General features: G+C 52.9%; 4 protein-coding genes across 4 annotated transcripts; all 4 read left to right on the top strand.

Moving 5' to 3' along the window:
* Window positions 1-962: 962 nt before the first annotated feature.
* PG985_014017 (uncharacterized protein) lies at window positions 963-1,304 on the top strand (the record flags this gene model as incomplete). The annotated part of the gene is made up of 1 exon (XM_066833783.1): window positions 963-1,304. One exon carries the CDS (start codon window positions 963-965, stop codon window positions 1,302-1,304), a length of 342 nt encoding a protein of 113 aa, XP_066678523.1.
* A 1,857-nt stretch (window positions 1,305-3,161) lies between these two features.
* On the top strand, window positions 3,162-5,585 carry PG985_014016 (uncharacterized protein; the record flags this gene model as incomplete). Its single annotated transcript, XM_066833782.1, has 1 exon — window positions 3,162-5,585. The coding sequence occupies one exon, from the start codon at window positions 3,162-3,164 to the stop codon at window positions 5,583-5,585; it is 2,424 nt and encodes an 807-aa protein (XP_066678522.1).
* A 1,581-nt stretch (window positions 5,586-7,166) lies between these two features.
* PG985_014015 (uncharacterized protein) lies at window positions 7,167-9,200 on the top strand (the record flags this gene model as incomplete). The annotated part of the gene is made up of 1 exon (XM_066833781.1): window positions 7,167-9,200. The coding sequence occupies one exon, from the start codon at window positions 7,167-7,169 to the stop codon at window positions 9,198-9,200; it is 2,034 nt and encodes a 677-aa protein (XP_066678521.1).
* A 3,590-nt stretch (window positions 9,201-12,790) lies between these two features.
* On the top strand, window positions 12,791-15,219 carry PG985_014014 (uncharacterized protein; the record flags this gene model as incomplete). Its single annotated transcript, XM_066833780.1, has 2 exons — window positions 12,791-14,662; window positions 14,719-15,219. 2 exons carry the CDS (start codon window positions 12,791-12,793, stop codon window positions 15,217-15,219), a joined length of 2,373 nt encoding a protein of 790 aa, XP_066678520.1.

The following is a 15,219-nucleotide window of genomic DNA, read 5'->3' as shown; positions in this document are numbered from 1 at the left end:
ATCCCGACCCGAAGCGAACAAACAAATGCTGAAGGGAATCATAAGTTCCGTTTCTCTGAGGCAATGTTCTGCCAACAAAAGTGGACAGCAAAGCTGTATCGTGATGCAGGTCACCAACTGACAAGTTAGTCAACTGCCGGCTTCTCTTCCAACCCGACACGCATCGCCGGTGCTTCCACAGGGGAGCGCTGTGAGGGACTCGAGCCTATGACGAAGGTGTGTTCTGCGGTGTAACTATCCATTATGGGTTGAGGTTGCACAGTTCATGTAGGCCTGGCCGGTTCTCTGGACGAAAACCAGCACAAGGATGGATCGTAACCGTGACCCAGATGCACAGTTGATCGAAAGAGGACATGTTAGGAGACGAAAGATGATGAGTTGGGGCTACAAGTCGTATATATAATGGTCAACCCATCGGGGCCTCCACAACGGGAGGTCTGGGGGGACGCGACGCCTTTATCCTAAATCTTTGACAAGCGGGAGCAACCTCGGCTCACCCCGATCTCCTCCAGGCCTTGCTGCCCGACACACCGCTGACGCACGCAAACACGCGACGCCCAATATACGTACGTAGTCACTGCCTTGTTTTCCTTGTCTCAAACACGCGCTGTGTCCAGGTAACTCAATGCACTCAGCCACGACTGCGGTCCCTGGAACTGACTGACCGGCTCTCCAGGACACGATCTCGTGGGGTTCTCACGCCATTCTTCTTTGCCCCCATCCAGCGTCCCGCCTGTGTTCAGGTAGAACAACTTCAGGTTCGCGATGCATTTCTTCAACTCCGATCCCCTCTTTCCCTCCTGTCCGGATGTTTTACCTCAGCCAAAAGCAACCTGCCCCCTTACGCCCCCTTCCCCAACGAATCCCTTTCCCAATAAAACGTGTACACCCTTATTAACATAGATGTCTCGGGTACCATTAGACTATTACAGAAAAGAAAGAAAAGGGAACCAATCATCAACATGTGTCGCAAGGTCAAAACCAAGTCGGTCTGTGCCACTTGCAACGACCGCATCGGGGAGAATACCAACACCCAGTGGTGCCGAGACGCGCGGCGCCGGGGCACCCTGGGGCGTTGCACCTCGGGCCTCCGCCGCGCCGAGGAGGAGTTCCGGGGCGAGGAGTGCCGGAAGTGCTGCTTGGCCCGTGAGTCCTTCATGAGCCAGCTCGAGATGAGCGACTTTGCGGCCAAGGGGCTCGGCTGGCGGCGGACCACGGGCGGCGGTGGGGGCAATGGTGGTCGGGGTCGGGCTCTCGATGACAGCTGTGATAGCGATGATTTTGGTTCTCCTTACACGTGGTAGTGCAGTAGCGGGTTTACCTTTTCTTTTCTGGGTTCTCTCCGAAGTGATAGTAGGAGGTACGACTGGCTGGTGATAGAGATGTGGCTGACCTCCCTGCATGTATTGTAGTTTCTTTTGATGCTATTTATATCTCGTGTCAACGTCATCGGGGCGTGTTTTTGTGATGCAGTGCGACTCGGCCAGTGGTTAGCAGCCTATTAGTGAGCTGCGCAAGAGCTGGCAAATGCATGTCCGTTGGTCTCGCCCCGCCCAGGCGAGATGAAAACATTCTGATCCTGTATCGTGCATATTCATTCACATTTCACCTGGTGTATTCAAGACACTAATATTCGCCTGTTGTCCAGTCAAGCCACTTGAGTACCTGATTTTAGAGACGATATTGCCTGTGCTCCTCCATACACGTAGCTCAGGCTTTCTTGGCTGTGTCAATGCAACTACATCGCAGCTGGGGCTGCTACCTTACCGGGATACTCCTTGCTTTCTTTCTCTGTCCTGAAACAGACCCGAATACTGAACGGTATGTGCAACAACGACTCGTATCTCATGGCAGTTTGAGTACATCTCACAAAAATAGGCAGACACTATTGCATATTATAACCAGCTCCTCCCATAAGGTTGTTTGTAGATCGGGAGGGGGGTAGCTCTTTGCGTTGCATTCGGGCCCTAAGTTGCTACAGCTCCGGGATGAGATATAATGACAACTAACCTGTGGCTTGTTCCCATGGCGATGTAAAACATATGATCGTCAAGCCGGGTAATACGAGCTAGGAAATACTCACGGACAGGTAAATTCCGTAGTGCGTTTCTACTTGCAAGGGTTAAACGCCCTAAGGAGTTATAAATCCAAATGAGGGAAAGCGCATAGGTTAGTCGGTTTCTTTGTTTTTTTAATGCCGCCTACCTCGAGTCTTAACGATCTGGACCCCCCAGTCAGCGTGGAATGGTATTTCCGACTTGGCTGGCTGGACCGAATTCTATTCGCCCTCTGACTGCCTGGCAGGCACCTGGCTCTCTCCTTCCCTGCCTAACTTCCACTTTACTTCTCGCCTAAACACTGCGCACGAGCCAACTCAGCCCCGCCCCCCTTTTGTTTATGAGATTGATTGGTGGGCCGCCGTCTTCTGTCATCAACTGCGTCCTTCTTTCCTCGTCTGGTGGCACTTTTCGGTTTGAAGCTGAATCGCTACGCTTGTGCTTGCTTCATGAGGTGGAATGAAGCCTTCCTACCCTTTGTCCGCATAGACACGTTGAGGGAGCTGCTTTTGCATCAATTGGTGGATGAAGCATCATCAGCACGTGTTGCTGTGCCAGGCGATTCGTGGCACGCTTTCTGGTTCGTTTCCCTATCACATCTCCCCGCCACACTACAGCTTCACATCCACGCAACGCGGCCGCCTACTCGACCGCCAAGCCAAACAAAATCACTGTCTCATACGAGCCCAAACAGAGCACTCACATACTCACCGCTGGATTTTCCACGGTCGGTCGTGACAACCCTGTAAGATGATGCTTGTTTCAATACCTCTTTTCTTTAATCCTCTTATCATCCACAGCCTCATCACACAGCATCTCGCAACATTTCTAACATCAGGCAGATATTGTGGCATGCACCAATTCCCTCTTCACATATCACATCATTGACTGCGCCCTCCAACGCCATACTATGGTTCTCATTGACGCGTTACGTCGCTTCAATCGCACAGGGTCATAATACTGAGTTCTCACCGTACCTGCCCATTTGTAAGCCTGTCACCTTGATCCTTTCTTTCCTGTACCAATAGAATGCCGCTGCAGCCAGGGCCACAGAGGCTGACATTGGTTAGCGCTCGCCAGGAATGGAAGGAACACCGTGTGGCCATGGAGGAACAATATCGTAAAGAGCGTGCCATACTGGACTCCAGGAAGAACAGCGAACTTTCAGCCCTGTCTGGAGCGTCGCTTCGGCTGTCAGATGACCAGCGCCGACTCGAGATGGAAAGAGTAACGGTCAACCACAAAAGGTCTGTAGACGACCTCGAAGCTCGTCATCGCCAAGAGGCCCAGGACTATCTTCGCACATTAGCCCGCCCCGAGCCTCAAAACGGCCAACAGCAACCGCCCGTTGCAGACCCGCCGGTCCCGGATGGGTTAAGAGAGGGGAGCGAGGCCAAATCGATGGTCAGTCAGCGCTTCGGCGCAGTGAGCGCCGAGAAGGGGTCCAAGGCTACCGAGGGCCCCCGCCGTTGGGAGCTTGACGGCACCACTGTTCGCTCCTCACCCCTTCATACTCCGATCTCGAAGTTCTCGGCGGGTGACTCCGAGACCTTAAACTCTAAGCGGAAGGCCGATGGAGATAACATCCCTTATCCAGATCCAAAAAGGCAACGGACTACAGAATCGGCGTTCATAACACCGGGATCGGACAAGCCGGACCCAATAAAAACGCTCATGTTCGCGGACGTCCGTAAGAACGCTGTCGATGGTAACGACTGGGACACAATCATCGAGTGGCCGGAACAGTCCAAGCAGTTCTGGGTCCTGTTTTGCGAGGAACACGGACACCACTTCAAACAGATGGCAGACAATGCTGCAGCAAAGCACCTCGTCGGAAGTTTGCATGGGCTTCCCACTAGAGATAGGAGGCCGGCCATTGTTCATCTGGGCTATTACATCCCGGATTGCACCGAAAAACTTCGCGATTTGCACAATGCAGAAGTCAACGCTAAGTATACATCAGGGTATATTCCACGCAATGATTACAAACGCGCGGCCAAAGCCAAGGGTCCGCTCACCCCAGCCGCTGGACGATCCCAACAGAAGTCTTATCAGCCGCCGGCCAGCCAAGGGTCAAGCATGATTACCCATCCGGAGGCATCCGAGATATACTATGCAAAATACGAAGGCCAGTACTGGGCTGTCGTGATCCTAGGTTGGGACAAACTCCCGGAGGGATGTCGACACCCAACATTAGCGGCATCAGAACTCATCAAGCACGACCCCCCGCGTTGTTATGTCTTCGATGGGTTCAAAAAGATCGTTGGGTGGAAACCAAACTACGTGGACGGCGGGAAGTCTGTCGAGAAAAGAGAGTTTCCGGTCATGTACTTCGATGAAGAGAAGAATTATGGCTGGGTACCGGCTAAGGACCTGTCTCACTTTGATCTAAATCGGGCTAACGCCCCAAAGAAAAAGGGCTACCCGGAAGGATCCTACAACGACGCGCGGGACTGGGTAGCTCAAAGATGGGGAAGCAAGAATTGGGAGGAGCTCAGCGCCAACCGGAAAGGCCTGCGTGTTAAAGACTCGGCGGGCCCCCAACCAAAGTCCCCAGATACGATACGGTCTGGTGGTCCCCAGTACAGAGCGCCACAGTCTCGTGATAACAGTGAAAGCTCTATTTCGAATCCCAGCGAGATGATATCAGCGCTGGAGCGTGACACGGACTCTACAGAAAAGGAAAACCAGTCCAAGAACACCAGCAACTCCAAGCACATCTTTTCATTCGAGGAGACCCTCGAGAAACTGGCAGCGAATCCGGCCGCGTTTCAGACCTCGTGGACGTCAGACATCAAAGACCGGGAGAAGCCGGAAGCAAAACCCATACTAAAAGGTCGTATTCCTGACGGTGGTCGATCTGCGAATTCTACGCCCGGTCTGGCCCCGAATCGAAACCCGGAGCGCTCGATATCTACGATTCACAGTTCAGCGCCTCCGGTAGCAGTGCCTCCGGTATTATCAACACCGGTATCGGAAGCGCCGGCCCTAGCAGCGCCGGTAGCTCCGCCGGTCCTAGCCCCGCCGGTGATAGTGCCTTCGGCATCAACTGCGTCGCCCCAAATGCCAACCCCCCAGACTCCAACTCCACAGGCGCAAATTGCAACTATTGGCGGCACCCAAGCCTTTTCCGCTGATATCTACGAGATCGCTTCATTTGAGCGGCTGATCACTGAAGGTAACGAGGTTCGAAGTCAGATTATATGGCAAAGGGGCAGTCGAAGCGAGCCCTGCGTTCAACTCGTTATCAGCTCCGACGGACGAACGGCACAGGCTCAAGGAGGACCGTTCAACCTCACGATAAGCCCACAGGAGTGCCGGCAAGTGAGGCTCAAGACACCCGTTGGCGAAGATGGCCTGATCAACGAGCACGGGATAGGCTATGTGACTCTGCATCTAGTTTCGGGCGAGGCATCCATCAAGATGACTTTCGATCGGAGCGATGATGAGGACGGAGAAATGGGCAGCAAGCGAGCACGTTATTTCGCTCGATGGCTCTGGGCACAAAACCCGAACATGAGGTCTTAAGAGCAAGCAAGGGTCATGTTTCTCTGGGAGCGCACTTGCCTCGGCGGCCATTGCCGTTCTGTTTGACCATTGTTGCGATATATATGATAAGGGAGGTTCAGTGATTTGAGAGGGGTGAATGGTTGCTTTACTTCACGTATGCGAATGATACCCTAGCTAAGCGTGCAGCGGTTTGATGGAGAGGCAAGGGGGTTTAGCGAGTTTTGCCAGCCAGTAAGGTACTGGACGGATGACATCACCCCGATGATGTCCAATCAAGGGATTGCAGAGTTATGTACATTTTTGACAGGGGGGACTGGTACAGCGAGTCCAAGTGTTGCAATACATACAAATCAAAAGATTCCCCAGCAATGCAGTGTGACTAGTAACTAATGTTGCCAAGTGCTGGATATGCAGTGAAGCTGGAGGTGGGAGAGACGAATGGTTTGGTTTGCCTGGCTTGGCGTTTGGCATGTGAAAGCTGAACCGAAAGCCGGGCGCCCGCCCCGCGTTGGCGCTGACAGCGCCCTGTCGGCTGACTCGTCTGTCTGCCAGGAACGCAAAGAGTTGGGTTGAATTTCCGTGTGCAACTACGACAGCAGCCAACCTACCGTTCATTCTTATTATTCATTCCATCTCTGTTGGCCCTGACCTGAAAAGTCGTCCCTTTCCCCACGACCATTGCGCTCGCTGCTGGCCCGGCAGGTCAAATATCCTCGGCATCGTTGAGACCGGACGTCTCATCATCGAACCTTGAGCGCTGCATTCTGTCTGGCACACGGCATTTCCCACACCCTTGCCAGCAAGAAGAGGCTCGCGTCGATGCCGAATTAATTGACTCCAAGGTGCCCTCTAGCTTACGACGGAGACGAACACGAGCGATTGTGGGACATAAAGGTGTTTTTTCCCCCTCTGCAGTTGTCTGGTTCTGACATTCGCTTTGGAGAGGAAGAAGCCAGAGAGAGCGGGGAGCATGCACGCCGTGCATCAGGGTGGGTTGCTTGTGAGAGGTTGCAGGGAGCGCACCCACTGTTGCTGCTACTAACTCCCGCCGTGTCTCCATCGCATCGCATCGCATCGCATATCGCCAACGTGGGCCACCAACCGAGTGTGCCGCGTCGCATTTCTTCTTCATGGCTGCCCTGGTAAGTCGGCTTGATGCCATTATTATTGTTATTATTTTTAATTGATTTCTGCACTTGCCGCAACATTCGCTTCAAGACCACTCTGCTGTTTCCCTCCAATAGGCTCGCTGCCTGTGTTTCTCCCCGGACCCCCAAGCGGCCGGAGCTTAGGCACCCTCTTAGCCTAGGTACTTGTAGTGCCTGCCTGGTTGGGGGTGACGACATCGTTTTTATCGCGGGCACTGTCTCTCCCTCTCTCCCATTCCGGGTTTGCATCTCACCACAATCAATCCGATTCCCCAGTTATGCACGCCGAGGAACCCGACCACGACACATCTCCTCATCCGACGCGTCTCTCCTCATCTTTCATTTTAGCGGCCTCGCGTTTGCGCACCTGATCTGTCCCGCGAAGTGATTATGGTGGCTGATTTCTAACCACCCTTTTCCGTCCCAGGACACTCCTTGGCTCCTCACCCAAATGTCGACCCCATCCAAACCCCGCGGCGACGGCGACGTCGACGGCTCCGTCTCGTCGCCCATCATCGAGAACCCCTACGGCGCAGTTCCTCCCACGTACGCCGCCTTTAGTTCTTCGAACCTCTCCTCTACGACTGCCACGGCCGCCGCGCGACGATCGACCATTCTCGTGCATCAAAAGTCGCCTTTACTGCTCGCCACCCCGCCGCAAGTCACCCGAGCCCTTGCCTACAGCCACCCGTTTCTGCTGCCCCTCAATAAGCTCGCAGGCCTGCTGAGTTGGACGACGGGCGACGCCTGGGAGAGCTTCCTGCTACTGGTCGTATTTTGGGCGACAGTGCAGTATGGCGACTTCTTGGTTCGCTTTGCGGGTCCCATCGTGGTCGTCGTGGGCATCATCGCAGGCATGTACGGTCGCCGGTATAGCCCGTTAAGCAGTAGCGGCTGGGGAGAACATCCTTCGTGGGCGTCGTCGTCTTCGAGCAAGTCCAGCAAGAAGAGCAACGCGGCTGAGAGTTCCACTGCTGGCGGGGCGAGCAGCAAGAAGAGCGAACATCAACGCAATACGAGCGAGTCTACAAACACACGCCACCAGAAGACACTTGACGAGATCGTGGATACCTTAAAGGTCTTCACGACACGGTGCAACATCCTCTTGGAGCCTCTGCTCCTTATGACGGATTTCCTGAGCACGCAGCGTACAGCCACCAGTGCTACCACGAGACCGGCGCTCACGGCCATGTTCGTAAGGATCCTGGCTGTGACGCCTGTATGGGTCATTTTGACCCTACCCCCTCTACGCATAATTACGACCAAGAGAGTTATCATGCTTTTCGGCACGCTGGTGCTCAGCTGGCATAGCAGAATCTGCAAGGTGTCGAGGACACTGTTGTGGCGGAGCGCCACGGTCCGTCGAATTGCCAGATGGGTCACCGGGCTCGAGTTCGAGGGACCCAAGAAGCCTACCAAGGAGAAGGACGTCGTCGACGGGAAGCTGTCCGCGAAGTCGAATGGGACGAAGAAGTCGCAGTCCACCTCGGCGCTGACTACCCTACTGCAGCGATCGAGATCAGGATTTTCTGCCAAGGAGACGGGCGTACGCTTCACCTTTATACTTTACGAGAATCAGCGGAGATGGGTTGGGCTAGGCTGGACGAATAACCTGTTCGCCTACGAGAGGTCGGCTTGGACCGATGAGCACAACAATGCGGTTCCGCCAAAGGACGAGTTCGAGTTGCCCGAGGTCGAGGATGGGCATGCCAAATGGCGGTGGGTGAAGGGGAGCAAGTGGCGTGTGGACGGAGCGCCCGACATTCAAGACGAGCACGACTATGATTCGGAAGCTGGCAAGAATGGCTGGATTTACTACGACAACAAGGTAAGCGCATATCCTCGTGCGGGAACATGGGATGAGAGTGAGATTGCTAACGTATTGCCGTATCAGTGGAACAATGGACGCCGAGGTGCGGATGGCTGGGGGCGCTGGACCCGGCGTCGAAAGTGGTTTCGTGATGCCGAGCTCGTCGAAGTAAACCCCGAAGTAGAGGAGCTGTCCGGTTCATCAACACCAGCAGAACCTACAGTATCGCCCCCGCCACCAGAACTTCCAGCACGCCCAGCTCCACCCCGCCACGACGTAACCATAAACGAGCCCAAGACCCTGCTCTCATCATCGGTACAGAGTGCGAGCTCGGACCCCGGCCACTCGCAAACTAGCAACGAGCACGAGAAAGACAACGACGAGACCGACACCGCTTCCGTACTCTCCACCTCGTCCAAGTCCGCCCGCGGCTTCAAGTGGCCGGGGTTCGGCATAAATCCCTACGCCCACAGTCACAGCAACCCCCCGTCGATCCGTAGTAGTAGGAAGAAGGACGGCTCGAAGCGGAGCAGACGAACCAGCGACTCGGTGAACAGTTCTCACGAGAACGATGCGGGCTCCCTGACACCGGCCCTGGAATTGGAGATCCAAGGGTCCCGTAAAGAGCAAGCCAGCTGGGGGTTTGGGGATGAAGTGTCCATGGGGCTCGAATGATGGTAAGGGGTACACCCGGCCACCAACTTGGAAAGGGGGTTTCGAATTGGGAACACTAAAGCCAAAGTCAGACTGTAAGAAGAAGGATTAAAGGGGCGTTACGAGATTCAGGGTTTACAACGGTTCCGCGAGGCTAGCGGTACTGGCTCGCCGTATAATGCCTGGATGGCCAATCATATGTAATTACGGAATTATGAGATTGTGCAGCTGGGGATGGGTCGGGTCGGTTAGGTTAGGTCAGGCCAGGCCAGGCAGGTCTGGATGCATAGGCAGGCGTTCTTAGGAAGATACCACTCGGGGTCGTCCTTCTAACTTTGCTTCTCTTAATGAGAAATTATTTATGGACTTGTAGTATTTATTTAACTATAATATTTCCGCTTCTATTTTATAATAAAGACTACCGAGGATACTTTTTCCTTAATTTATAGTTTTAATTTATAAAATAAACCTTATATGTTAAAGGGGTAGCCTTTTTTTAAAGCTATTTAAATAATAGTGGATTAAACTTTACTAATAATAAAACTTATTTTATAAATAGTTATCTAGTTATATATAACTAAATAGAGGACGTTTTAACTTTAATATTTATATTGTTAAAAGAGAAAAGAGATGCTTTAATATATAAATAAGTCGATATAAAATTAATTACTAAGCTATTACTATTTTTAATAATTACTAATATTTAAAATAACTTTATTTTATTAGTAACGATTAACTTTTAATTAAACCTATTAATAATTATATATATATATTATTTATAATTATATATATAAATTTAAATTAAGCCTTTTTTATTAGTATAAGTATTTTAATTAATTTATACCCCCTCGTTAGCCCTTATCGCTAGCCTTTTTTATCGCTTCTTTTACCTTTTATTAATAACTTCCTTTTAAACCTCCCTAACCTTTTTTAGATATATAAATTAATTATTAAAATTCTTATTAACCTTTCTCTTTTTTTAAACCTTTATTTTCTTTAAATTTACTTTTAAATTAACATTTTCCTACTCTAATTAATTAATTTAAGTTGTTAAATTGTTAACCCTTTTACTAACCTTTGAAAACAAAAGCTTTTTTATTGTATCGCGTTAGATATCTCCCCTTTCGAGTAATGTATTCCTTAAATCTTTCACTTGCCGGCTATTTTTAGGTATTTTGATCCTACCTCGAATATTTTTTTCCTCCTGCTGGCCCGCCTTTACCGCTTTCGCCGTTTCGATGGCTTGTATCGTTGCCGACTTCTTAAACTTATTATTTATCGGCTTGGTAATGTCCTTCGAGAAGATATCCGTAGCCGCCTACCCCCTTCGAACTACCTTCTCTTTAAAAGTATTGTTGCGAGCCGCCGCCTAGGTTTATAAGAAGTCCCCTTTCTTTATATAACTATTATTCGTTACTATATATATCTTATCGAGCTCCCTTTTAAACCTCTTCTTTAACACTTCAAAGGGGCTTATATTAAATAGTTAAAAAATATAAGAGTTATGTAGTAACTTATATATAAAGAAGACTTTATTCTTTAAATATAATATTATAAACTTCTATTAGATATAATTCCTATAGCCGTTTAAGATAAGGACCCTCCACTGCTTTACATTAGCTAGCCTCATACGAGGGATAAAAAGGTCCTAGAGCTATGCCAAGCCGATGGGATCCGACGTCCAGCCCTTGGGGGAGGCCTTAAACGCCTAGCCCTAGTAGGGGGTGTTAACCTCGTCGTCGTCGGCCGGGAACTACTATTACTGGATCGAAAGGCCCTTAAATATGACCAAAGGAGGGATGACGCGGCCCGTTACACTAATCGCTTTAACCACTGTCGTTCATTCCCGATTAGCGCTGTCATTCCGCATTAAAGTCTTGTATACGGCCGGTCCGATTACTATGGTGCCCTCACCTAGAGTTATGGAGGTCCCTACCTCATCGGCGTTCTACTAATAGCGAGGGGGTATAGTTCGGATAAGAGGGTAGTCGAACCGGTCAAAGAACGTACGCACGGCCTCGTCCGAAGTGCATTGGAGACGCCGGAAGTCTATCGCTTTGGCCCGACAGCTTTTAATAGAGGAATGGCGCTTTAGAAATCGGCTCACCCAACGTTTACCGATGTAGTGATCGACCCTTTTTGCTGCGAGGATACGTTGCGCGTACATCCGAAATACACCATAGGTCGGTGCGAAGCCCAAACTGGCTTAGCAGAGGGCCCATTCGACGAGAAACTTCTCCTCGTTATCGAAGAAGAGCTGCATCTCTTAATTAGCGATAGATCGAGGTCGAACCCCTAAGATCCGGTTGCGTAGGGTCCCTCGGTTGACGTGGTGGTCGCGGGTAGCTCCGGCCTAGGACTTCCCGCCTAGAACGTTACGAATCGCGAGTTGGAAACGTTTTTCTTAGTTCGATATAATAGTAGTAAAAAAAAGGATAAAAAGAGGAAAAGAATGGTCTATTCCAATTAAAAAACGGATAGGAGTTAACCCCCCTTATATACACCAGAAGGGTGTTAATAAAGGGTGTATTCGTTTGAAAAGGGGCTGGTAACGGCTGGGGGTGGCAGTGGCCTGGTGGTTGATCTTAGTGGTTGGTTGGTAAACACAGATTTGGGAAAAGAATAAACTCGGGATTGTAGTTGACACTGCATGATTTACTAATTCGGTTTGCATCGGATTACCGTACCCCTGACGCTAGAATGTAACATCCGGCCGTCCGCATGGGAGAGCGAATGCCACGTGCATGCTAGTGTGCGACGTAACATGGGCGATTCTTCTGGTATATTTATCCATAGGCGTGCAGAAATGGCTGGAGGCGGCCCAGGGCATGCTGTACAACCTTCTGATGAATATTCAACACTGAGACTTATCAAGGATACGACCAAGATGCCATGGTTGCTTAGTGCTCCCTCAGGGTATTACTCAAGGAAAAGCATGAGACCAAACATCCTTTACCTTCCCAATCTATACATGAAATCACCCTAGCAGCTCCGGTGACCAGTTTACGGACCGGGTCGGGTTTCTAACCAAGACGCCCCAGTGGGAGCGGTGGACAGAGCTGGTGGAGATAGCCAGAGCACAGCGAAGGAGCCGAGAACCATGACAGCAATGTCGGAAACCGAAAGGGGCAGGTGACGTCGGGGATGCAGGATCGGGACGCGGGAGAAGCCCGCCACAGGGCAGGAAACCGTGCATCGCGTTAAGGTTCGCAATGACCTTGGCCCTTTGTTTCGTTATGTTCCAAGGTACAGCCTGTAGAGTGTAATGACTATAGACAAAGGCGTTTCTCGACATCTTTGAAGAACCTTGAACGCCAGTCTCATTGTACAAGGTATACTCAGGTAAACAATACTATTCACGTCCAAGACGATAAAGCTGCTTATGCAAACGTGGCTTTGTATCTTCCCTATGTGCTGGTCAGCGGCCATTCACTGAAACCACGTGGTTAGTCTAGTATATAGCTTGAGGTTCATCCCATGAAAGTATTTCCAAGCTGAAACCCCGAGTTGACCACACTCCAGTCGTCACACACCAGACACAAATCAGATTTCCATAGCTTATCTCTGCCATCATAAGTCTCTTGGGAGCCATTGGTTCATATAACGCCGGCATGCCGAGCCTGATGGATCTTCCCCTGGAGCTGCTGCGCAGTATCCACGGGATGTTGCTAACACGGCAGGACATTTTCACCATGACTTACACGTGCAAGACCCTGTATAAAGACCTTGGCGGTATACAAAATATGCTCCAACACGATGCGCTCCAGCAGCGAGCGGAGGCCGCAATGGTGGTGATGGGGGAGGGAGAGCGCCACGAGCAAATGCCAGCCCCGCTGCTGCTTGTTGTGATCCGAAATGGGTCCAGCCTACCGATCGTCGAGTTAGCTTGCACGGTCTTCCATGACTCGTTCCCCGATTGCATGGATGGGCGCTGGGGCAGCGAAGACGAGGAACTGGTTGCGCCGGCTTTCGTGGCGGCGCAGCACGGCCGCCTCGACATCATCCAGAACATGGCCCAGAACGGAATCCGTCTTGACACGACCATGACGAACCGGCAACGGTGGCATGACCTGATTATCTGTGGAGAAGGCCTCTGGGAGCCGTCCCGGAACTCGGTGGGAGACTTAGTGCTTCTGCCCTCGATCAACGAAATGATCCAATATGTTCCGGGCGTGCTCATGCATGCATTCTATGGGGCGTCGGAGCAGACGGCGAGCTTGCTGATCCAGCATTTCGACTTGTACACAAAGTTCATTACCCAAGGCGATAATGTGAACATGGGCGTCTTTGGGGGGCTATGTTTCATGGCCGCCCGGCTCAACATGCCGCAGCTGCTGGGCCACCTCCTCGGCTGGGGCGTCAATACCTGGGCCCAGCGGGCCGGGCTCGCCACGCCCGAGGAGTGGTTGAATGTGCTGTACGGGGTGGCCGCCGAAGGGACCCGGCACCTGCCCATGCCCCAGCGCTTGAGTGGCCAGAGGCGGCGGACCGAAGATGACCACTCCGAGGTATTGGAGCTCATCAATGACGAGCGCGAGAGAGTGCTTGGCCAGCAGAACTTCGTCATCGGCCGCCGGAACCTCCTCGCGGCCATCAGGCACAACTCTCCACGCAATGCCTTCCATATCCTGCGCAAGATGGTTACCTATGGCATCTCGGGCCTCACCCAAAATAGTATCCTACAAATCCTACAGGAATCCCTGTCGCGATGCGGGCAAGATGCCGCCTGGCTGGACTTCATCCGACAGCTGCATCCACGGCAAACCTCCTGGATGCAGGCGGTATACGACGCAGACAAGGCCAATAACCGGCCAGCACCGGGCGCCACCGGCCCACATGTCGAGGATCATGTGCCAGATATCCCGAGCCGGATGCTGAGTCTCGCCATAGCCGCCGGCACTGCCGTGCGCGACATCGAGGTCCCCTACCCGCACAACGCGTCCTTCGAGAAGGCAACCTTCTACCTGGACTGCGCCAAGTACCTCCTTGAGAGCGGCGCGGTCCCAGACGAGGACCATGTCCGACACGTGCTCTCGCTCGCGATATACTACCAGGACTTCTTGATCGGCGCCGAGGAGCTGAGCGGCCTGATTGATTCGTTGGTGTATAACGGGCTCTACCTGATTCCACGACAGACTCGCCGGGCGGCGTATCGTCCGTGGTGGGATGGCCAGAATCCACGCGTAGTTACTAACACATTGCTCGTGATGCCCCAGTATCACGTCACGCAGCCCCGATCCATCCTAGAGCTCGCCATGACGCAGTGCCTCGAGCCGCACGACCACTACATGCCCCTGAATTTCGAGCGCCGGCCGCTCCACCTGGAGCAGCGGCTGCTGCGGCGCGCGCTCCCGTTTTGCCGCCTCGTCTACCAATTCCTCGCGCAGGGCGGCCGGCTGGACATCGACGCCGACCACAACAACAACACGTACCGCCTCGTCCGGCTGGGCCTGGCCTTCTTCCGGCCCGGGCGGGAGTACCAGGTGCGACAATCGGAGGACGTCGACGGGTTCGACTGGTTTCAGCCCTACCGGCCCAGGCCAAGAGCTGGGAGGTCAAGTGGGACCCCCAGCTGGAGGAGGACTTCGGCATGGCGAACCCCGGGACCCAGTTCGTGCGCGCGGCCCGCGCCGGCCTCTGGCAGCCCGACCCCGCCGTGCTCACCGGCCGCGGCGCCAACGTGCACGAGCAGGTCCTGACGGCCGTCTGCCTCCTCCTCGGCACCGAGAACTTCTTCCTGCTCGCCGAGGAGTGGTGCACCCTCGTCCGCGAGGACTGGCACCAGTCCATCCCCGAGGCCTGGATGGCGCGGTACCGCCGCAGCTACCCGCACGCGCCGTTCGACGGCCTCTTCGCCTGGAGCCGGGGCCAGCGGGCCGCGTACTACACCCTCAGCGACGTGGAGAAGTCGAACCGGAGCGAGGTGGCGGATATCAAGTTTTACATGCAGTGTTTGCACACGATTGGGGGGTCGGGCGCCGGGTCGGATGCGGGTGGGGCGCCTTCGGAGGGTTCGGCCGATGATCCGCCCTCGCCCTAG

Source organism: Apiospora marii (genome assembly GCF_038362585.1).
Source record: "Apiospora marii strain CBS 49790 chromosome Unknown utg000011l_segment0_segment0, whole genome shotgun sequence".
Lineage (NCBI taxonomy): Eukaryota > Fungi > Ascomycota > Sordariomycetes > Amphisphaeriales > Apiosporaceae > Apiospora > Apiospora marii.
This window is presented reverse-complemented; position numbering and strand designations above follow the sequence as displayed.